The sequence below is a fragment of the Camelus ferus genome, chromosome 21 (assembly GCF_009834535.1).
Source record: "Camelus ferus isolate YT-003-E chromosome 21, BCGSAC_Cfer_1.0, whole genome shotgun sequence".
In the NCBI taxonomy this organism is placed as follows: domain Eukaryota; kingdom Metazoa; phylum Chordata; class Mammalia; order Artiodactyla; family Camelidae; genus Camelus; species Camelus ferus.
The window spans coordinates 25,117,007-25,140,298 of record NC_045716.1 but is presented as its reverse complement, the minus strand read 5'-3'; the positions used below and the strand labels follow the sequence as shown (position 1 = coordinate 25,140,298).

Below are 23,292 nucleotides of genomic sequence, written 5' to 3'. Positions count from 1 at the left end.
CTTATTTTAAAACCAGATAGTCAACTCCTGAAGTTGATAATAAAATAAATTTCTCACTGATATAAAAATTTATCTGAATGTTTTACTCCAAAGGAAAATAAACCAGTATCATCTAGATCACAACATACAAGAAATTCGTAAGTTTCAAAAGAGTGAAATAGAAATCAGTAAGATAAGACAAGCAAATCTCAGAAAATTCAACCAAAAAAAGCAAGTCCAGAGACAAACCTTCCCACTTACCAGAGCTTCTACTGTACTGAGATCTTTGATTTTGTTTCCACTCAAGTTGAGGTAGGTAAGATTTGGACACTTCTCTGCCAGGACTTCCAAGCCTCCAGAAATGATATTGTCACTAAGTTCCAACTATATATCCAGCATGGGGAGAAAACAAAGGATGGTGAAGGCTTAGGAAAAATCAAAGATTTTTAAAATATATCAATTTAAAGAAGAAAAACAATTGTAGTTCTCTCCGGCCTCAAGAGATTGTCACAAGTCTTTAATTTCCAATCTCCCACCTACAACCACCAAATAATATATTAAAACCTATATATAATAGGCTTCCAACCCAGGTTTGGTTCCAGTTGTATAAGAGTTGGTTTTTTGTTTTAGAGAAAAACACTTGGTAGAAGTTAAATCTAAATTCATGCCAAAAAGCAATTTCATTATTAAATTTAAATTTCTAAAAGCAGTATTACAGCTGATTTCAAAATTCTATATAACCCTTCTTCTTACCTCTAGAAACTTAGAACCTTCTAATTAAAAGGCAGAATGATCATTTCATTTGGCAAAAAACTGTACAGAATAGACTCCAGCATCGAAATCTTGATGCTTTCATGCCTAATGCCAACTTACCTTCCGAAGTTTATTTAAGCTGGGCAGCCGTGCCAGTGAACTTAGTTCCACATTAGCCATACTCAGAAACTCTAGTTTTTTAAAGGTATCATTCAGGCCCTCAATTTCCCCATTGACACAAAGGCAATTATCAAGGACTAACTCTGTCACCTATAAGAGAGAACATGAATGATTCTTTAGTTTGTAGTCTGTTTAGTAGAAGACTTGGGTCCTGACATTCTGGAAATATGAATATTAAAACCACCAATCCCCTTACATAGATCCTTTTCATTCACACATACACATACACCAAAAAATGAAATACAGTCTCAAGTCATCATAAGTTAACCTTCAAATTTAAATCTGGGCTAAGAAGTTCAATGCCTGCTTCAAATCACCAATAAAAAATTAAAATTGCATAAAAAATAAAACTTTGAAAAAGGTCTCACGTGAAACTTGTTTCTGACCTTCATGAAAACGACTCTTAACATCAGGGTATGCATTTATGCAGTGACAGGATCCCTGGGCTACTGAGAAAGGATTTAAGTGAGCTGCCCTAAAACGGCCGGAGAAAAAAGGAAACTGTTCTATTCACTTTTTCAGTTTAAACCCCATTATCTTCGGTTGATAAGTATCACTATAACTCAGAAATACCTTGTTACCCTTCTGAAGAAATGTTAGAAAGCTTCTAAGACAGCCCAGCTTTCGGATGTTATTTGTTCTGATATGAAGGCCAAACAATATCACCCTCAGAACAATACATCCTTGACAAAATGTTATTTTTCCCCGCCATGCTAGTAGCATTTTTGTGACTACTCCCCATTCTTGGGGGGTGGGGCATGCTGGATCCTCTGTTAGGTCACAGTTGTAGAACAAAACTTTCTGGTAAGGGCCTAAATGGACTTAATCTGAAGGAGGAGGCAGGAAACCCTGGCTCTCCATTCCCAATGCAAAAATATCAGGTATTCTGAGTACTAAAAATTAGCGACAAGGAATGCCACCTTCTCTATTGTAATATGACTTTGACATAATTATTTCAGGAAGCAGAAAGGGCATCATAATCTTTTGAGAGATGAGGAAGCCAAGGCTCAGAGGGTAAGAATGACTGCCTAGGGTCACAAAGTGTATGGCAGAGCTGTGCCTCCCCTCTAAGTCTTCGGACTCCTAGTCTAGCTGAGTGGAGGAGAGAGGGCCACTAGACTTGGTGTCAAAAAATCAGTTCTTCCACTTGAGTAACTTCACTGCCCTGAGACTCCGTTTGCTAACTTGGATTCTAGAACAATACAATCCACCTTACAAGCTAGTCGGAGGGAGGTAAGTAAATAATAAACATGAGAAGTGCTTTGTAAACTGTAAAGGGCTATACAAATACAAGAGACCGTTATTACACCACAGGGGAAGGAGAGGCTGCAAAAAGGCAACATCCGGCACCCCCCCAAAACTGGCAAGGAAATTACTACGGATAAGACAGGTTAAAAACTGGAGGGGTGGGGATCCACTTTTTCAACCCAAGACATAAAAGAGCATTCGAAATATGTGCTTCTGCGACGCAGCTTTTTAAGCTTGATTTTGTTTGTTTTTTCCTAAAGCCCCTAAAGAGTAGGCCCTAGGAAACTTCAGGTTATCTCGGGTGATAGCAAGTTGACTGTTTCCTCCTCCCTGCCTCCTACCAATTCAGGGAAACAGAGACTTTTTTAGAAGTACATAAAGATCTTGGATTTCCACTCTTTACGCCGTCACAGCCCATCGGACAGACCCTACTCATCCTCCATGCTGGTATGCACAAGCACCACCTCCCCCTCGCTGAAAAAATTACATCTCTCATATTGCGATTCTAGGCTTTATTTCAGAGGTCGCAAATAGCAAGACTCTGGACGTTTTCCTCTGCGACCAAAAGTGCGAGGTTCCTCGCTGGCCCTGGGCCCCGCTCTCGAGACCTGCCGCTCCGACCGACGGGAAACCCCACGAGAGGCGGGGACTCCCCAAGGAAAAAGGGGTCGCCTCCCAGCCCGCGTTCCCCTAGGGCCTCCGCCCGGGGCAGGGAGGGCTGGGTGAAGCGGAGGAGGCGCCCTCGAAAAGGAGGCGGAAACGCCTCCCGCCCGACCCCCGAAAAGTTGACCAGGACCCCGCCTCACGTGGCCCCTCCCAACCCCGTCTCTTTAACTAAGGCGACAGCAGCGAGAGCGCATCATTTGGTTTCGCCGAACCCATCTTTAAAACACAAAACTTCTACGACCCATTTGTTGAGTTTTGTGAAGCCATCTCCAGGGATCAAATTCGGAGTTGCGGCCACCACGACACGACACACTGAATTTCGTCACACCGTGGGGGGGGACGAAAGGGAGCACGCCTCGTGTCCTCTCCCCACCTCCGGTCACTACAGCGAGTCCTAAAACTTCCCCGCGACCGGAGAACCGGCGGCTGACCCAGATTCCGCCCGGCGGCTGTCGGCGCGCGCCGCTTCCCCGGGGGAGTGGGCGCCGCCGGCAGCAGGCCGTCCGGATTCCGCGAGCGACCCCAACCCGCGCCCGGCGCGACGTCGTCGGACACCCGGGGGCCTGGAGGCTGGGGGCGCCCTCCCCACCAAAAGAAGAGTTGGCAGCACCGCAGAAAAGTTGGACTAACTTCTCAGGCAACGATGGCTGCAACAGAAGCGAGTGGGTCTTGGGGGGTCGCGCCCACGCCGCCGGCCCCAAGGAGCAGGAACGTGGGGAGTTAAGCGGCAGAGAGGCCCGCAACACCCCGCTTCCCGCCCCCACGAGGCCGGGATGCCTGACTGCAAGAGAGGGGAAAGGGGCTAAGCCCCCATACACACACAAAAACGCCCCTAGAAACTTAAACCCTTCGCCATTTTAAGTAAAAGATTTTAATGATTTAAAACTTAAAATTAAATATTTTCCCCCAGCCCTAACCCCAGGTGGGAGTTAATTCACTACCCCTCCCCACACACCCACCCAGACCCCCAGAAACCCGATCCTCCGAATACAGGGCTGGTGGGGAAGGGGAGGGGGCTGAGTCATCTCACCTCCTCCGGGGCTCTGTCCCTTAACTCCAGGTTAATCCTCTTCTTCATCTCCATGTCCTCCTCCTGCTCTTCTGCTGCTACTCTCCTCCTTTACCCTTTCCTGCCTTTCCCACTACCCCCAACCCTAAAATTTTAGAAGATTTGGAAATGAATGAAAAGAAACGCAAATATTAACGCCCACCACCACCAGATAGGTTGTGGGGGAGAAAGAAGAGAATAACAAATGGAGTCCAAGGAGTTGGGACTCTAACTCGGCTGCCCCTACCTCCTTGTCCACACACTCGCGCGCGCACTCACACGCACACACATACACACACCCGCAGTTCCTTCCCCTTCAATGGCTGCTCGGAGACTGAGCCTCCATGACACGGCACCGCCAACCCCCTGGCCTACACTCCACCCACCTCCCGAACATATTGGTTGATTCTTCAGCATCTCTCTATCCTATTGGGCTACATAAATGTCTATCAGTCTTCAGGGTGGACCTGATCCAGAAATGCTGTGTCTATTGGCTATGACCAAGCGCGCAGTTAACTCCGATAGGTCCAGGAAGGTGTTCGTCCCGGGGAAATGATTTTGAATCCCAATAGCCCCCCTCCTTTTCTTTGTGTAATTGGCGCGCTTTCCCTAGGCAATCGGACGGTTTTGAAGCCTGTTGGATTTGTTTTTGTTTTGTTTTTGTTTTAGTTTTGTCCGTTTTAAATGCTAAAAGAAGGCATACAGCACCCTTCTTACATGCCGAAGTTGTGAGACAGATAATTCAGCACACGGCATCCAATGGCTCTTGACAGTTTTTAGGCACAGCTCCTGCTTTGCAACCGAGGTGCACAGCAATGTGCACATCACATAAAAAGCATGCCTTTATGACACTGTTCTGCTAAAGAGAGGCTTCTGGTGCAGAACCAAAGCAGATGTAACGGTGGTATTTTAACATCCATCATGAAGGACTGAATGATTTGAAAGCAGCTTGGTGAAGTATGATAAGCTAGGCACCTTTAAATAAAACTACCCTGAAGGAATTGTTACTGAAGTAATTGTTGCTGCAATAAACACTAAAGCCTTGAAGGAAAAACAGTGCTGGCCTAATGAAAATCAGACATCAATGCGCATAGAAATGGTACTGCAAAGCCTCTCCTTTTTAAAATCCCTTTGGTTGGTTTCCATGGAAATCTGTAGTTTAAATGCTCGTTTAAAAGTCTGTCAATGTGAAATATAAAAGTGGGATAAGAATGATTTTTTAAAATTTCGTCTTGAAAGTCTAGCTTTTCTTAGTTCTTGCTTAAATTCTGTCCTTTTCATTAACTTATGCCTTTCTCAGGATAAATACCAAAGAAATTCCAGATGATTTGGGGAAGGAATTGGCTGAATTAGTCCAACCTTTCCCAGAGCTGAGTATTTATTTGCTATTTTTCCAGTTTCTCAGGTTAGAGACTTTAGGATTTCTGAACATTCCACCATCACTGCCTCTCCTACCATACAGATAAACGCAGCTCCTCAGATAGGCTTATGTTTAAATTGTAAATATTTGTCAATGGACATTTAGGTTGTTTCCATGTCTTGGCTATTATAAATAGTGCTGCTATGAAAATTGGGGTTCATGTATCATTTTGAATTAAGGATCCCTCTGGATATACGCCAGGAGTGGGATTGCTGGATCATATGGTAAGTCAATGCCTGGATAAAGAATTTGTAGTATATTTATACAATGGAGTACTACTCAACCATAAAAAAAGAATAAAATAATGCCATTTGCAGCAACATGGATGGATCTGGAGATTGTCATTCTAAGGGAAATAAGCCAGAAAAAGAAAGAAAAATACCATATGATAACACTTATATGTGGAATCTTAAAAAAAAAAAAAAAAGACAAATGAACTTATTTACAAAACAGAAACAGACTTACAGACATAGAAAACAAACTTATGGTTACCAGAGGGGAGAAAGAAGTAGGAAAGGATAAATGGGGAGTTCGAGGTTTGCAGGTACGAAATAATACCTATATATAATAGATAAACAAGCTTATACTGTATAGCACAGGGAACTATATTCAATATCTTGTAGTAACTTAGAGTGAAAAAGAATATGAAAATGAATACGTGTATGTTCATGTATGACTGAAGCATTATGCTGTACACCAGAAATTGACACAACATTGTAAACTGAGTGTACTTCAATTTTAAAAGTATATACAAAAAATGTAAATATTTGGTATTTGGCAAGTTAAATACTTTGAAGGAAAATAAAATAGTGGTTGTCTTTTCCTTGCCAAATGTTTCCCTTGAATTCCCTGAAAATGAAATTTTGTGAAGATGAAAACAAAGGGGGAGAGCTTTGGGTATAAAATGACATTGGAGGAGGGGGTATATGGAGTTAGTCAAATTTGTTTGTTTGTTTGTTTTAATGCAGGCCAAAGGAAGCCAGGATGACATAAAACTGAACAAAAATGAACTGAGGAACAGTTCAAGGAAGAATTTAAAGAAACAGGAGAAGGGGGAAAAAAGGCTACAAAGAATCCTGGAATTACCAGCTTGGGAAGAATGCCTGTGTCCTGATCCCATCGGCCATTGCAAAGTCTGGAACTCTGGAATGGAATCCCAAAGAGAGTTCAGGGAAGGAGATTCATATTTGGGAGTTATCCATTTACAAGTGATAGTTGAGCACATGAGAAAAAAATAAGATGTCCACAGAGAATGTATATAAGGAGACTATCAGGCAAAGAAGAGCAAAACATGGTTATGGGGAGAAAGAGGAATTGCCTACCAAGGTTGTCCAAAAAATTGAGGAGTAGTAGGAATTAAGGAGGTGAATTTGAGGGGAAAAAAATGTGTGGAAGCCAAAGAGTTTCAATGAAGAGATGATTATTGGGGTTAAATGATAAGGCTTTTGTATCAGAGCACAGTAAAGAGAATGGGAGAGTAGGCTGGAAATACTGAACGTGATGAGCCAGATTGGAGGATGTAGCTTAGTATGAGAATCAGTGGGCTGCTTCTTCCTTACTTCGGAGGTTTTCCTTCTTGCAAAAAGAGCTCCGTTAGTGTTAATGGGGCCTCTCCTAGCCCTTTGTTCATCCACCCTAAGTGGCATGTTCCATGTTGCTCCATCCTCCATGCTCCTGGGAGAGGGAGCCTGTTTGTCAAAACACACGTTCTGCTGTGCTCCTCCACACTGACGTCTGCCCCAGTCCTGGCTGCCTGATTCTGAGGTGCAATCAGCAGGCCCATTGACTCTCACACTAAGCTGCGTCCTCCAGTCTGGCCTCTAATAGTAATAAAGGGGAGATATTGATCTCCAAGTTTACTTTTTGCTTTATTTCTACACTTGTTGGACTCCTGCACAAAGAAGAAGTGCTATTATTGGGATCCCCCTCAGAGATCCCATTAGACTAGAGGTAATTGTCTTAGCAGAGGAGAAAGTTGAAACCTAACTGCCTGCAGGAGATTGACAGACAGCCCGATTTACACTGTAGAACTCCACAAAGCTGCTGAATTTGGAAGCACTAAGAACCCTTGAAGATGAGGATGAGGGTAGAGCTAAAACAGAAGAAATAGTAAAGGTCATATTAAAAGCAACTAAATCCTCTTCCCAATGCTGGCCCACAGAGATCAAAATAAAGTACTCTAAACTCGGAGGCAGAAGGCATAACTAAGGCCAAGTTAGATGTAATGAAAACTGAGAGAAAAATGAAAAATTTGTATTTTAGTGAGAACTTTCCCCAACAAACCAACCCCTTCCTCTCCTCCACTCGTCTTATAATTGGATGTAACTTCAGGTAAAAGGTTGGAAGTTTCCTCTCTGGAGAAACTGACCAGTCTAAGACAGAAGTCCAGAGATACTGACAAACTGGTAGGAAATGGCCAGATATCTGTTCTGTCCCCTCACCATGCAATCTACCAGTCAACAAGCTTCCATACATAATTACACACACCTTTTAAGTGTCTCACTCTTCAATGTGAATCCATAGGTAAGAATCACCAAATATTTAGAAAAGCTTTTTCACATAAAAGAAGAGCAAAAAAATAAACAAACTGGAAAAAATGAACCCAGAAGAAACAGACAGGGCTGGAAGCAGAAGAAAACAATTTTATGAAGCCTAAGTTAAGGGGTGGGTATGGCTCCGTGGTAGAGCATATGCACAAGGTCCTGGGTTCAATCCCCTGTACCTCCATTAAAAAAAAAGTTAAAAAAGAAAGCCTAAGTTAATATCATAAAAGATGATATATTCATGAAAATAAAAGAAAATGCAATAAGAACATTCTCAGAAGAGCTTATGAAAATTAAAAATATGAATGCAGAACATAATAATTCAATAGAAAGGGTAAAAGATAAAGTCGAGGAAATCTCCCTGAAAGTAGAACAAAAAGCAAAGAGATGGAAAACAGAAGAAAAAAGTCAAGAGTATTAGAGATCAGTCCAGAAGATTCAACATACAATTAACAGGAGTTTCAGAGAAAGAAAATATATAAAACAAAATTATTAAAGAAATCACATGAGAAAATGTCCCAGAGCTGAAGGATATAAACTTCTAGACAAACAAGCCTACTCAGTATCCTTCTAAGAAATAAAAAAGACCTACACCAAGATACATTGTCATAAAATTACAGGAGACTTAGAACAAAGGAAAGATACTTAAAAGCTTCCAGGGAGAGAGAAGCCGGTCTAATTTACAACTGGAGGATGGAGGGCTCCAAGACGAATATTCCTTTTAAAAGTGTTATGACAGATTACCTTGTATCTTTGAACACAATGAAAGAGGAATTACATTTTCAACAGTGAGATTAGAGATGAATAAGCAATTATAAAACCAAAGCAAAAAGAAAAAAATTATCATTATCAGTTCAAGGGAAGATTAAAAGTTGTATGAGAAAGGAAATATAATACACTGCTTGGCTCAGCTATAAGTATTAATGACTTAAATGCTGAATGCTGATTTAACTAAAATTGTGATGTAATCATTATATCAGGAGGATAGAGTTAAAAAAATGTGTTAGGGAGGGAGTGTTGTGTAAAAAAGGTAAATCCTTATCTTTTATAGTTGGAAGTTAGTAGATAATAATATCTAAAACTGAAAAATCAAGAAATAGCAGTATAAACATATTTTTGGAAGTTTGGGCTTATAGACTGGAAGAAATAGTTTAAAATTTGCAGTGACTGTCTTTAGTAAATAGAATCAGATGTGGGGAAATAGTGCTTTATTTTGAATTTTATTGATCTATTTGACTTTTAAAATTATGTACATTACTACTTTGATAAGAATAAAAATTAAATTTAAAAATAATATGAGGGAGCTAACAACCGACTTGTGGACCTTCTAGAAACACAACAAAACATATTGAGTGAATCAGCTGTCTTCAGACTGATACCTGCTTTTCTTATTCTGTAGTAGAAGCTAAGAATATAGGCATATTTGCTGTATAGAAGTTTGGGGTGCCAAATCCATACTTACAGTTACAAGACAGAGAACTTTTTCAATGCACAATGCCTATAGGCAATATTGGTATCCTCTTCTGCATGTGTTTCAAAAAGTATGTTCCTCTGTTTCTTTATTTTTAAATACAGTTAGATTTTTGCCAAGGCTATGTTTGTATTTCTATCTAACTTTAGTTCAATCAAGCCAATGGCTTCCACAAAGTACTAAAAGTAAAGTCTTAGTAATCAAAGAGTTGAATGCAATCATGCTGAAATATATTAAAATTTATTAGAAGCTGGGTGGCTGGTGCAACGTGGTCTGTTTAATTGAGGTCTTCTCCTGCTTGATTATTTAAGCTATTTTGACAAGCAGTATTTTTGCATTACCATAAATTGTTTTAGTATTGTGATTTCTTATAAAATAATGGGTTTACTTTCAACATGTGTATTTGAAGAGCTTGCTACACTCACTAATGTAGACTTTACTCATTTTTAAACCAAAATTTCCTTCAAAAGAACATATCTCTCACTTTATACTAAAAGTACATGTGAAGATAGGGTTCAGAAATTTATGGCAATGTAGTTTGGTGCAGCCATTGTGAAACAATTTGGAGATTCCTCAAAAAGCTAAAAATAGACTTACCATATGATCCAGCAATCCCACTCCTAGGCATATTTCCAGAGAGAACTCTAATTCAAAAAGATACATGTACCCCAATCTTCATAGCAGCACTATACACAATAGCCAAGACGTGGAAACAACCTAAATGTCCATCAACAGATGACTGGATAAAGAAGCTGCAGTATATTTATACTATGGAATACTACTTGGCCATAAAAAAGAATAAAATAAGCCATTTGCAGCAACATGGATGGACCTGGAGATCATCATTTTAAGTGAAGGAAGCCAGAAAGAGAAAGAAAAATATCATATGATATCACTCATATATGAAATCTAAAAAAAGAAAAGAGGAAAAAAAAGAAGAAAAGAGAAGACACTAATGAATTTATCTACACAACAGAAACAGACTCACAGACTTATAATAAACAAACTTATGGTTATCAGGGGAATAAGGGTAGAAGGGGATAAATTGAGAGTTTGAAATTTGCAAAAACTACTATATATAAAATAGATTAAAAAAACTCTTCTGTATAGCACAGGGAACTATATTCAATAACTTGTAATAAGCTATAATGAAAAAGAACATGAAAATGAATATATATATATGACCAAAACATTATGCTTTATGTCATAAATTGACACATTGTAACTGCCTATACTTCAATGAAAAAAAAAAAAGAAATTTAACCACGATACAGGTAATTTTACTTCTGTGTGATAGCTGGAAGGTCACAGGGAGAGAAAAATGCTAAATTTTTACCTAGTTGGGGAACACCAGTTATAGGGTCCTTTGCTTATCTCTCCAAAGAAAGAAGAGAGTGACAACTTGTGTGTAAACTATTGGAGGAGCCTTTAACCTTTAAAGAAGGCAATATGGCAGTAAATAAAGCAAAACCCTTACAAGTACACACCTCAAATTAAAACCAAAATGCAATATCACTACACACCAGTTGGAATGGCTACTTTTTTTTAAGTGACAATGTCAAGTGCTGGAGCAACTGGAGCGCTCATACGTTGCTGGTGGGAATGAAACAGTGCAACCACTGAGAAGAACAGTTTGGCAGTTTTCACAAAGTTAAACATACACTTACCACACAATCCAGCACTAGGTATTTACTCAAGAAGAATAAAAATGAATTGAATGTTTATACTGGTTTTATTCACGGTTGCTGAAAACTAAAAACATCCCACACGTTCTTTAATTGGTGAATGGATAAACCATGTACAACTACATAATAGAAAAACTCAGCAATAAAATGTAGCAAATTCCTGATATGCAACAACATAAATGAATGGTAAATGAAAGAAGCCAGATTCAAAAGACTACATGCTGTATAATTTAATGCATAAGACATTCTGGGAAAGACAAAATTATAGGAGCAGAAACAGATCAGGAATTATGTGGGGTGGGGTGATCAATTGTTCTATGTCTTGATTATGATGGTGGTTACAGGACTGTACACATTTGTCAAAACTCAGTACTCTACACCGAAGTGGGTAAACGTTACTGTATGTAAATTACACCTCCATAAACCTGACTTTAACAAAAGGAATGAGTCTGAAGTTTTTCATAATAGAGTTTTTTTAAGTATATACCCTCTTGCAATTCTACTTCTAGAAAACAGTTGGACAAGTGTGTAAATATACATGAACAAAAATTCTAATTGAAATATTGTTTGTCACAGGTAAATATCTACCAGTCCAAAGGTAGAGAACTGGTTAAATACATTAGGTTTCTTCTCTATAACACTATGCAGTTTAAGTTGCTGATAGGGATATATATTTATTGACACAGAAGAATGTTCACAAATAGTGTCAAGAAAAAAGTTATAGGTCAATTATATATATAGTTTGGCCCTATTTTTGTAAAAAATACAGTATTTTTACACACAAAATATATGTATTTAGATACAGCTTCATAGAAAAAAGTTTGTAAGATATCAGAATGGTAACAGTTATTATCTCTAATTGGAAGAATTTTGAGTGATGTTATTTTTATTTCTTTTTTGCTTTTTTATATCTCTTATTCCTCTAAACTAATCAGGTATTACTTGTAAAATTAAAAAATAATAATTAAGAGGAAAAGTGACAAGCCATTGCTAAGATCTGATGTTCTCTACCATTCCAGAGCCAACTCCAGTATTTCCTTTTTAATTTTTAAAAAAGGAGCAAAAAAGTCAATTTTTCCCAGTGTGCATGGATTTGCAACCAGCCTGCAACAAGGCTTCTTAAATAAAATATGTGTAACATGAAATAATAAGCATATTTGATAGTAGAAAATGGGGAGAATGCAGGATCTAGGAGCTCATTAATAACTGCATTTCACTTTTGCAAGTGTTGCCTTAGAAATGACTTGAAGCTTTTTAAAAAAAGAAGGTTATTTTGGTTTTATATTTGGATTTCCTCCTCAGAGCTATGCCTCCCCACCTATTACAGGGAATTAACTGAGGCAGCAGCAGCCAGGACCAAAAATTTCTTCTATTTTTTTTCAAACGTTTTTGATCTTGTTTTAAAATATCTTAAATTTTAAGTGATGGGTCTGTCAGAGCCTGATTCTTTGTCCTAGTACTATTTCTCTATGACCCCGGCAAAGTCACTTTATCCTTCAAGGCTCATGCCCTTTTAAGAAAAATGTATAGATATTTTGAAGCAAATAAAATGCCAATGAAAGCACAGCAGGATCCTTCACTTTAAGGTTTCAAAGAAATCCAAATCATTTGTCACAATCTGATCTGAGAACAGACTTATTTGGGGGATGATTAACCTAGTAATAAGCTACCCATCATCACAAGATTTCGCTATCTTGTCCTCGGATTTCTAGTCCTATGGCAATTCAGACATAACAATCCATTCAAAAACAAAGAAAAAAGTATCTTTAACTGGAATCTTCTCACTATTGCAGGGAAGTGGTATTAAATGTTAATGTCCTTTGCTTTTGTTGGTACACAACCTTCACCTGAGTTAGATGAATGGTAGGGAATAAAAAGAAAAGGGAGAAGCCAGGCAGAATGAGGCAGCCACCAGAACAGATGGGACAAATTATTACCCTTCCAGGGCATCATGATAGCCATTATCTTCCTCCTTGCAAAGGAAGAAGCTTATTAAATATATTAAAGAGAATCCTGCTTTGACATAACTTATCCTTTGGTGTCACTCTCAGAGACAGTGAAGCATGGGTCTGCCTGCTGAGGAGTGGCAACTTTTATGTTCTTACATATAACTATGGGACCTGATTATGGACCCATCTTGTGGAAATATTGTTGATATCGGGTGAAGAAAATCTCACTAATTGCCCAGCCTCCTTGGTTCCCCTAACACTTTGTTCTGCCACTCTTTTGAACTTCTCACTATTGTAGTCTAGTAACTGGGTAAGGTATCTGCATCCTCTATGAGACTGTGAAGTTCTTGAGGGCAGGAGTTTGTCTCATTAATTTTTATTTCTAGGGCCTGCCATGGTGCCTAGCACCTAGAAGTGCTCAATATATATTGAGGCCTGTTGCTTACCTCTGCAAAAGTGACTGCAAAGAACAATTCCAGATATCTGGAAGCTCTGCAAAGAATGGCAAACCCCTTCCTGCCTCTGCTTCTCCAGCTGGTGTAGAGCATTGATTCTCAAGTGCGGTCCCTCAGACCAGCACCATCAGCGTCATTTGGGGACCTGTTAGAAATGCAAACCTCTGGACATACCCCAGGCCTGTGGAATCAGAAACCATGGGGCAGAGGCCCAGAAATCTGTATTTTAACAGGCCTTCTAGGTGATTCTGATGCACAATGGCATTTGAGAACCAATAGGAGAAAGTTCAATGGCATCTGTGTCCTTGTCCTGGTTTAGCTAAGTAGCTATAAGACTAACCACGGGAGGATCCCTAAATCCCTCAAAACTCAGTCTTTCAGGGAATGACAAGGGAGTTGGAAAGATGCCTGAGGACCCTTTCGGTCTAAAATTTTGCAAAATACCAAAGGCAGAAAGAAAGTTTTAAAAAAAATGGTCCAATAACTAGATTCATTCATTCAATCAGCAAATATTTACATACTAGGCAGTGTTGTGAGCATGAAATCAATGCGTGACACAAAGTTGCTCCTTTTTAATTCAAGTTGAAACATTTCAGACCACAAACTTTCACCTGTCTTCTGTCTACAAGATTCTCATACTGCATCTGTCATGCAATGTGAACTGGAAAACTGAGAAAATGACCCAAAGAGTTCTGACCACCCCCCTCCCCTCCAAATTACTTTGACTTTAAATCTTGCAAGCTTTTATGTTTCCTTACGGGCCTTCAGTACCAGTGTGTTAGAAGACAAGCACGTGATAATAAATGTGATTATCAAAATAGACTATCTCTGGGTCTACATTACACAGGGCACAAAGTTGCTTGCTTTTTCAGGAAACTGAGTCCATCCGATTGTCTTCTCATTGATTCTCTTTTCCCAGCAATCAGTCACCAGCTGTTCTGCTGGAGTAAGTCCCTACGTTGACCAAACTTCTTTCCTTTTGATCGGCCTCCCTCCATCACTGAATTCTCACTTACCCCACCACACAAACTCAGAGCACTTACTGGGTTCCTGTAAAGTGTTTTAAACTATTTATGATATTTGGTGAGTTTAAATATCCTTTTTTAAAAGGATCGTTTAAGAAAAAACAAACCAAAAAACTCACTACACACGGACACCTTTGATTCTGACTTGTTCACATTTCACTGCATTTGAAAGGACAGGAGATGGCGCCAGAAGGCAGCAGAACGCCTTGGTTTTAGTGGGGTTTTAGCCAATCCCAGCGTGAGGAATGCGCTGGAGAGGGAGCAGTACGAATTGAAACAAAGGCGGCAGAGTTTGAGTAGTGACTAAGGTAGAGCACAGTGAGGGGCGGGGGTAGGGGAGGGAGATATTGGTGTTTTTTTGTTTGTTTGTTTGTTTGTTTAACATGTAAGGATTCTCTTGACACTACTCCAAATCAGCCTGGTGACAACAGAATTACCCACAGCTGAGCCAAAGATGAAAATAAAGGCAAGTCCCTGGAGTTTGCCTCCTTTCCTCCTCTCTCCTAGAAACTGAAGCCTTTGTCCACTTGGGAAACACGAGGGCCTGGAGAAGGTGCTGATTTGGGGCTGAGACATCTTTGTGAAACAATGTTCAGTAGTGTAGACAAAATCCCAAAGCCCACCAGCAGGGAAACACTTCCCAGAAGGAATCACATACAAAACATTTTGAACTAAAATTTGGAAAATTAAAAAAATTCATAGACAACCAGGAGGTGGCGCCTGGCAAGACCTGCTACCTGCCTTGGGAAGCTGCATCGCAGCCTCAGATCCTCCGCGGGAACTCTGTCCTGGAGGAGGTCATTCTGTCCAAATCGCTTCTTTCCTACCATGCAAAAGATGTCTCTGCTTTCTTTCTTTATTCTGTTCCTCTGTGTTAACTATCCTGATTCTCAGGAAGTCTGATTTATGCTTTAAGCCTTTTATCCTTCTTAGGTGGGATGGTTGGGGCTTTGGGGGAACCTCAAAACATAAAACTAACCTGGAAGGAAAAACTAATTTGGAGCGTGATGAGAGAATCAAAAAGGAAATGACATCTGCAAATGGCTTTGCTTTGCAGATTAATCACAGTAGACAGAAAGGCATGGCAGGCTCCTGCCTCTGCAGGAGCTGATGATTTAGTACATGCATTATTCTGTTCACTTGGCTTTTATCCTGCTCCCTAATTTAGCTTTTGCTCCCTTTGTTTTGGCTATTTATTGTTACTTGGCAGGAGCAAGGAGGGCAGAGGGAGCTCAAATGGGTGCATCCTCCTGGCTGTGACTCTGAAGGGTATGGAGCAGAAAGGTTCCAACGTCTGGCCTGAAGTTATCTGAGTTTCACATTCTGTAATGAGGGATTTAGAATGTACATTCCAATCAGGATTTCCAGTCCCATGAGAGAATAAACACCAGCCCACATTCCTGAGACATGGCAGCCTCTCTGCTCCACTTGCCCAAGTTCTCTGGTGGCACGTTCCACTCAGTCCCAAAAGCCCTGCCTCAGCCCTTTGTTGGGTAGGAGGGAAGACCCTGGGCCCCTCTCAACTGGATCACATGGTCTCCCTCTGCTCCCTCCCCTCTCCTCTGGAGTCTGCCTTTTTTTGATGGGGTTAGTGATTGTTTCTAAGATCTCCCCGTCACTTTTCCTGCCCTGGTCTCCCTGCCAGGGGTCAGTGTCCTCTTCAGTGACAAAAGCCGCCCTAGATCTGGGCTCCCTGGGGAGGGAGGTGGCTGGGTCTGGCAGTTGGAGCCGCTGTCTCTCCATGGTGCTGCTGTAGCCCCTCCCCCTGCTGGGCACACAAATGGGCTTTATACAGCAAACAAAACCACCCCCCACCCAGGCCACACAGGCACGTGGACCCAGGCCTCACCGTGGGAAGGGGGTGGTGACAGGCGCAGGAGAAAGAGATTCGCTCCAAACAAGTTCTCTTCGCCTCACTTCTCTTCCACAAGCCAGGTTTTAGTCCTTGACTTCCTACCCTCCACCCACTCCCTGTCTCCCAGCTCCTCCTGGTTACCTCTCTCCAAACTCTGGACTTTTCCTATTCCAGGGCAGCTCAAATCCTGCAGGGGATTGGGAACAGGTCCTCCCCGCAGCTGCCCCACATCACCCAGGGAAGGAGTTGCTCCTCAGAGAAGCCAGATGGGGAATGAGTGTCTCCCTGAGGGGGCTGGATGGGACCCCAAAGGGCTGAACCCCAAACCTTCTTTTCCTGCCCCTGCCCACTCCAGGGGACACTGTTGCTTCTCAGCAGTATCTGTGTGAATAGCAGAGGGAGGAAGAGCTCACCCTAGCTGGGCTCCTGAGCCAGGGCCAGGGCTCCGGTGAAACCCGCTGCTTGCTCTGCAGGGCCATCCTGCATGCTTAATCGGCTATTTAAGGAGCTATTCGCCAGCAACCCAGGCCACCCCCCTCCCCACGTACACCCGTCCAGAGCCACCTTAAAAGCAGAAGGCAATTGTGAAGTCGCTGGCCAGAAAGTGGAGTGAAGACTGCAGAGGGAGATAAAAAAACAGAGGGCAGAAAGAGAGGCAGCAAGACTTGTCCTGGGAACCAGAAATTCACAGTACCCCACTGAAAACCAAATCCCCTGGCAGCCCACAGAAACAAAAAAAAAAAACAACCAGAGAAAGAGATCAATACACTCAACTCCAGGAACCTCCTCTTCTCTCTCTCTCTCCCTCTCTCCCCACACCTCCCTCTCCCCTCCACCTCCCCCCACCACCCCGCCCTAGTCCTCTTGTCCCCTAGTCCCCAAACTCCCAGTACCTTGTGCTCCTTCCGAGGATACCATGTTGCTTTTCACCCTCCTGCTAGAGGTGATTTGGATCCTGCCTGCAAACGGGGGTAGGTACCTCTGGATGTCTGTGTGTCTGTCTGTGCTGGTGTACACATGTCGCCATGCATGCTTAATGGAGGAGGAGGAGTGTAAAAGGAAGCCTAGGGGCTAGAATAATAGGCTCAGGGATGGAGGGGGAAAAAGGAGTGGGGAGGAAACCACTTTCCTCCTTTTCCCTTTGCTTTTCCAGCTTTGCCGTTCATGGGGATGGGGGGCGAACTGGCTGGGGGCAGGATGTGTACACACACCCTGCGGGAATCACTTTGCAGGCTACAAAGTCTCTCTGGAGCTCTTTCCCCCACTGCCCTAGTCCCAGGCAACCCTCCTGGCCTTCTTTATTTACAAACTCATCCAATTAAGGAGCCAAAGAGGCCTGCAGTGAAAGAAAAGAGGACTGATTTGGGGCGGGGGGGGGAGCACATACCTCCTAACTCAGACCCTGGTCCCTGACTATAAGCCACGTGGCCAAAGTCCCCTCTTGGTTCTCTACGTGGCAACTAATTTCTCAGCTTTTTTCCTGAACGTAGTAGCAATAATAGTCAACATTATTGGGCTCTTTACAGTTGACAAAGGACTTTCAGGAGCTCCCAGGAGAGGAGGAGGGACTCTTGGGGGAAAACAGGCGAAGGTGCTCCAGGAGTGTCCCCAGGACTCCCACCCCTCATTTTTGTGCTCCTGTGCTTAGCACAGTATTCGGCACAGAGCTGGTGTGTAGTTAAGATGCGTTGGAAGAACAGGGTTGGGGGTTGTCTAGAGGACAGAAGGGGCATTGCAAAGAGGATGACGGGGGGCACCAAGCCAAGGAGAGTTGCAAATTGCACCTGAGGAAAAAGAAAAAAATTGGCAAAGAGGAGGAAGAGATGTAGAACTAGTGTGTTGAAGATTTAGTGGGAGGGAAAGGACAAGACAGTCGGCCTGCCCAGAACCAGGGAATTTGAGTCATTGAGGTGTCCCACTGAGCTGGTGAGTGAGAGGCAGCCTCCAGCCCTCCCTTGGGCTGCTTTTCAGAATTGTCTGAACCAAGGGATGGGCCAACAGAAGAGCCCGATGATGAGATCAAGGATATCTTAGAAGTCTGAGGAATTTAAGACAATAAGAGAAAGGAAAGAATGTATAATTTTTTTCCAAAGGTCCTAGCAATGTGAATAATACAGAGACAACCTGCCAGGACGCCTCCCTTTCCTCTTGAAGCAGTTTGGTCCTGGGTCAGTGCTGGGCCAGCAGACCCCCGGCCTTTCAGCCCAAGACAGGACTGCCCGAGAGCCTGGCATGTGACCCAGCTGGCAGCTCTCTTCTCCACACACAATGCTTAACTTTCATCCTGTCCCTGCCAGCCTGCTGCCTGTGCCCACCCACCACCCTCAACGTACAGTGGACCCTGCCCGACTCCCACCTTCCCTAGCCTTCTGACAGTCTAGGGAGCAGAGGTTCCTGGTGATGTGAAAAGTTTCCTTTAGAGTTACTGGGACCAGAAGGAAGAACTTACATGTTAATTTTCAGATCAGTGCCTTGCTTCTTAAAATGCTTCAAAGCAAAGGAATAATGGCTCTCTCCCCTCAGCAGCACCACACCAACTCTGAACTTCTTTCCCCTCCTCCCAACTAGTCCCTTTCTCCAAGCTCTCTGCCTACACCCTCACCTCAGCCCGATCTTCTAAGGGTTAGATTGGCTTGGCACTGGCTGTAGAAAAGTGAGGGTTGGGCATTCTGCACATTTGGATCCAGGTTAATTTTAGTCTCCTGGCTTTATCTCTTTTCATTTCTCCTCCCTCTTTACTCAGCGAGCACAAGCGCAGCCTGGCTGGTGATTGTAAATAGGCCCCCCGACCTTTCCACTGAGGTGTCCAGTTTCAGGGCTTCCTTTGGGAAGTGCTGGAGCAGAGGGAGGAGAAAGCGCAGAGAGGGAGGGGCAGTGGAGGAGGGCTGGCCCCAGGCCGCGCTGGCTGTAACTCAAATTACTCTGCTTTGCAGGTCAACACTGGACATATGAGGGTGAGAGCCGAACCCAAGGCACACTGCCCCTCTTCCATACTGGGGCCTCTTCACCTGGTGGGAAGACTCTTGTCACGTGGGTGGGGAGGCTTCTTTTAGCTTTCACCCTAGCTCCTCCCTTCCAGTCTCCCCATGCCCTAGCTTTTGCATGTATGGCTCCTAGCCCTATTCTAACCATCAAATCCCACACCTCCTGATACAGCAGAAAAGCCAGTTGTGTCCTCAGTCAGTCTGTGTGGGAATGAGGGAGCTGGAGTGGAAAGGGGACTGGGGTGGGGGAGCACCCTGAGCTTAGCTGCCATTCTCCTCCTGGCTCTCTTTCTATCCTGATCGATCCTCCCCTCACCTGCATCTGTAATTGGGCCAGAGCTTGAGGTCAGGGGTGAGGAAGAGACCAGCCAGACCGTCTGCAACCCTGGCAGAAGTGGAACTTGAATCCTTTGAGCTTTTGATCAATAACTCAACCAAATTCCAAAGTCAATACAAGGTCCAGGGCAAGAGCAAGAAGTGAATGATGGAAGGTTAGCAGATCTGGCTCTTAAGGCCACTTGATGGGGACCCTAAAGAGACCCTATCTCTCTGGGATCATTTCCTTTTCCCAGTTTTCCTGCTCCTACTCAAGTCCCACCTCTCTGGGTGTGCAGGCTTTCTATCCATCCCCTCTTCCTTTCATTCAGTTTCTTATCCTCCAACAAGAGGACAGGTAAGTAAAAGCCACTGCTCCCCATGTATCAGGAGCGCTGGGGGGCATCACTGCCTCTGGGTGCGTGAAGGGACCACAGCAGCAAGCCCAGCAGGGGGTCCCACTTCACCCAGCCCTGCACAGCTGGGGGCTTCACCCAGGCTGGACGGAAGTGCATTTCTGTCTCCACACGGGTTTAGCTTGGTGGGGGGTTGCTGAAGGGTGGCTGGGGCAGGAGGGCAGGACGAATGTCTGTGGTAACCCCCACCAGGCCCACATGGTCAAGACCATTGGCCAGCCTCTTACCCTGAGTGTGGAAGCAATGCCCAGTCTCCCATCAATATCCAGACAGACAGTGTGACTTTTGACCCTGAGTTGCTCGTTCTGCAGCCCCATGGATATGAACAGCCTGGCACCGAGCCTTTGGACCTGCACAATAATGGCCACACAGGTAAAAAGCCCAGGCCCCAAGGAGATGTAAACTCCAGGTCCAATCTTAGGAGTTTAGGGGAGGAATCCTCCTAACCTCTAGATTCTCAGAAGGCTTCATCTATAAATTTGGAGACATGAGAATGGGGATGAGGCTCCTGTAGCCAAAGGTGGGAACTGTGTGTGTACAAGCAAGCTCTGCTGGTGGGTTAGTGTCATAGCATTGACTTGATATTCGCTGAGAAAGGCAGAGACGTGCTAGAAAAGCAGTATGGGAAAGCCTATGGGAAAAACTGGGTGCTGGGGGGGAGGAAGACAGAAAAGGCTGGCCAAGTCTCCCAAGAAGTGGTGGCAACCCAGGGGCTGGAATGTATCCACATTCTTCCACCAACCCAAGCTCGCTCTCTTTCCCCCACAGTGCAACTCTCTCTGCCCCCAACTCTGTATCTGGAGGGACTTCCCAGAAAATATGTAGCTGCCCAGCTCCACCTGCACTGGGGTCAGCGAGGATCCCCGCTGGGGCTCAGAGCACCAGATCAATGGCGAAGCCACAGCTGCAGAGGTACCAGGGAGCAAAGCCTGGACTATGACACAGTGACAGGCATGGTCAGTGCGGGGGAGAGGAAGAATCCACAAACTAGGAAAAGTCACACTTGGGAGAAAAGGCCAAGCTTTTCGGGACAGATTTAGGGCATGCTGGTGGTGGTGCTGATGGTAGCGGCTAGGCTAGAAGCCCTGGGAGTGGGTAGCGGAGAAACATTAAGTGATTCAATTCCCTCTCCCCTCCCTCAGCTTCACATTGTACATTATGATTCCGAGTCCTACGATAGCTTGAGTGAGGCTGCTCAGAGGCCTCAGGGCCTGGCTGTCTTGGGCATCCTGATTGAGGTCAGTGGCCCCCAACCCCTCCTAGGCCTCTCTCCACTCCCTCTGCATCCTTCAGTCCTACTCTGCCCCTGTCTGTTGCTGGTCACCCTCCCAAGAAAAGTCAGCAACCCACTCTGACCATTTACTTTACCCACGAATGTCTTACTCCAAACCCGGACTCGTTCAAACTCTCTTCCCCTTTCCTCCCATTCCAGGTGGGTGAGACCAAGAATCCAGCTTATGAACACATTCTGAGTCACTTGCATGAAATCAGGCATAAAGGTGAGTCCTAAAAATCTACCTTAACACAAAGAAAGGTTAGACTTCAGGGAAACTTCCCCCCAAAGGCCTCAAAGGCCTGGAATGAGGTGGTGAGTTAGGGACCAGGAGGGTTCGCTTCTGGGAGCCCTGCCTAGGTAAGCTGGGGTGCAGGGAGAGGCAGATGAGTCCAGTGTTCTCACCCAGATCAGAAGACCTCAGTGCCGCCGTTCAACGTGAGAGAGCTGCTCCCCCCTCTGCTGGCGCAGTTCTTCCGGTACAATGGCTCTCTCACCACACCCCCCTGCTACCAGAGTGTGCTCTGGACGGTCTTCAGTCGAAGAGCCCAGATCTCGATGGGACAGGTGAGCGGTGGAGAGGGGAGGCAGCAGACAAAGCTGTAACCTCAAACCCTTTCCCACTCCCCCAAGCGAGTGCCACTTGTCCCTTAATCCCACTCTTCTCCTCGTCCTCAGCTGGAAAAGCTCCAGGAGACTTTGTTCTCCACAGAAGAAGAGCCTTCTAAGCTCCTGGTGCAGAACTACCGAGCCCCCCAGCCTCTCAATCAGCGAGCAGTCTTTGCTTCTTTCATCCAAGGTGACTGTACAGGGCTTGGAGAAGGAGACAGGAATCTGGGGGACTCAATGGCAGGAACCAGGGAGCCCCTGGGAAGGAAAAGGAGGCTAAGTGGGGAAGGGGTTTCCAGAACTCACTTGGACTGCGAGCCAGCCCCCAACCCCGAGTGCTGGCGCAGTGTGCTACTCCCAGCCGGGATGGGGATCTGGTCTCACTGACCCAAGTTTTCTTCCCTTACAGTGGGATCCTTGTATACCACAGGTAAGTCAGCCCTCCCCAGGTACTGGGGGACGCCGTGTGTAGGGGCTCCTCAGCAAGTCAGGGAAAGGCTCAGTATCTGCATTAGTCCTAGGCTGGCACCTTCCATCTTTCTCTCTCCCAGGTGAAATGCTGAGTCTAGGAGTGGGAATCTTGGTTGGCTGTCTCTGCCTTCTGCTGGCCCTTTATTTCATCATTAGAAAGATTCGGTGAGATCCTACTCTGCATTCCTCCAATCCTTTCTCTCGTACTGAAAAGCATTCTTGTATTCCACCTCTAATCTGTTCCCCCAGGACTAGTCATTTCCATGAACCATTCCCCCTTCCAGGAAGAAGAGACTGGGAAACCGGAAAAGTGTGGTCTTCACCTCAGCACGAGCCACTGAGGCATAGACTCCTTCTCGGACACCATAGATGCCTTCCCCTCGCCTATTAGGGAGCTTGTAAAGTGGTGTGTTGGGACTGGCCAGAAAATCCTGTAGGAATAGGCCAACACCCCTCCTTCCTCCAGGCAGCCCCTACAGAGGTGTGGACAGGCTCTTGTTCAAGGAAGAACAACAGAGCCATGAGCCTCTCAAAACATACAGGAGATCAGGAGACCCCCATGTTGACAATGCAGCAGGCAAACTGTGCTTAGGGGATGCTGGGGATGTGTCCCAAAGTCCCCCACCTCCTCATCTTTATATTGCTGTCCCTAGATAGAGTGCAGGACCTCCCCTGAGGAAAAAGAGTTGCTGTTGTTGGGGTTGTTTTTTTGCTCAATATATTTGGAAATTAAAGTTTCTGACCCCACTTCTGGCGTTACCTTTGGGGCTTTTGAGAATGGGGAAGTTCCCTAATGCTTCAGATGGCAGAGGTAGGCAAACGATAGGGAAAAGGGAGCATGGGTGAATAATTCCTTTTATCCCAGTTCTGGAAGGGGAGATCCACTTCTGGAAGACACTTAACACAGAGTTTCTGACACGTTTGACCACCAGCCCAGATTTCTGCCC

The 23,292-nt window shown here is 44.2% G+C and overlaps 2 protein-coding genes across 3 annotated transcripts in view; one reads left to right on the top strand and one right to left on the bottom strand.

Moving 5' to 3' along the window:
- The window catches only part of ANP32E (acidic nuclear phosphoprotein 32 family member E), a 28,306-nt gene extending 9,453 nt beyond the window's left edge, over positions 1–18,853 (bottom strand). Inside the window, exons 1-3 of one of the 2 annotated variants that reach the window (XM_032464371.1) lie at positions 18,727–18,853; positions 853–1,002; positions 241–363 (exon numbers count right to left, since the gene is read on the bottom strand). In XM_032464371.1, the coding sequence (XP_032320262.1) occupies positions 241–363; positions 853–912 (183 nt within the window). In that variant the 5' untranslated portion in view covers positions 913–1,002; positions 18,727–18,853. Of the gene's footprint in view, positions 1–240; positions 364–852; positions 1,003–3,856; positions 4,236–18,726 lie in introns of those variants that run through there. The other variant, XM_006186586.3, reaches the window with a different exon arrangement.
- Positions 16,391–23,092, top strand: CA14 (carbonic anhydrase 14). Its single transcript, XM_032464369.1, is given in 12 exon segments — positions 16,391–17,248; positions 19,211–19,231; positions 20,185–20,364; positions 20,761–20,858; positions 20,860–20,904; positions 21,135–21,230; positions 21,425–21,491; positions 21,675–21,832; positions 21,944–22,064; positions 22,284–22,304; positions 22,426–22,510; positions 22,630–23,092. Coding segments are annotated over 12 exon segments (1,011 nt in total). The 5' UTR covers positions 16,391–17,193; the 3' UTR covers positions 22,694–23,092.
- Positions 23,093–23,292: the final 200 nt, after the last annotated feature.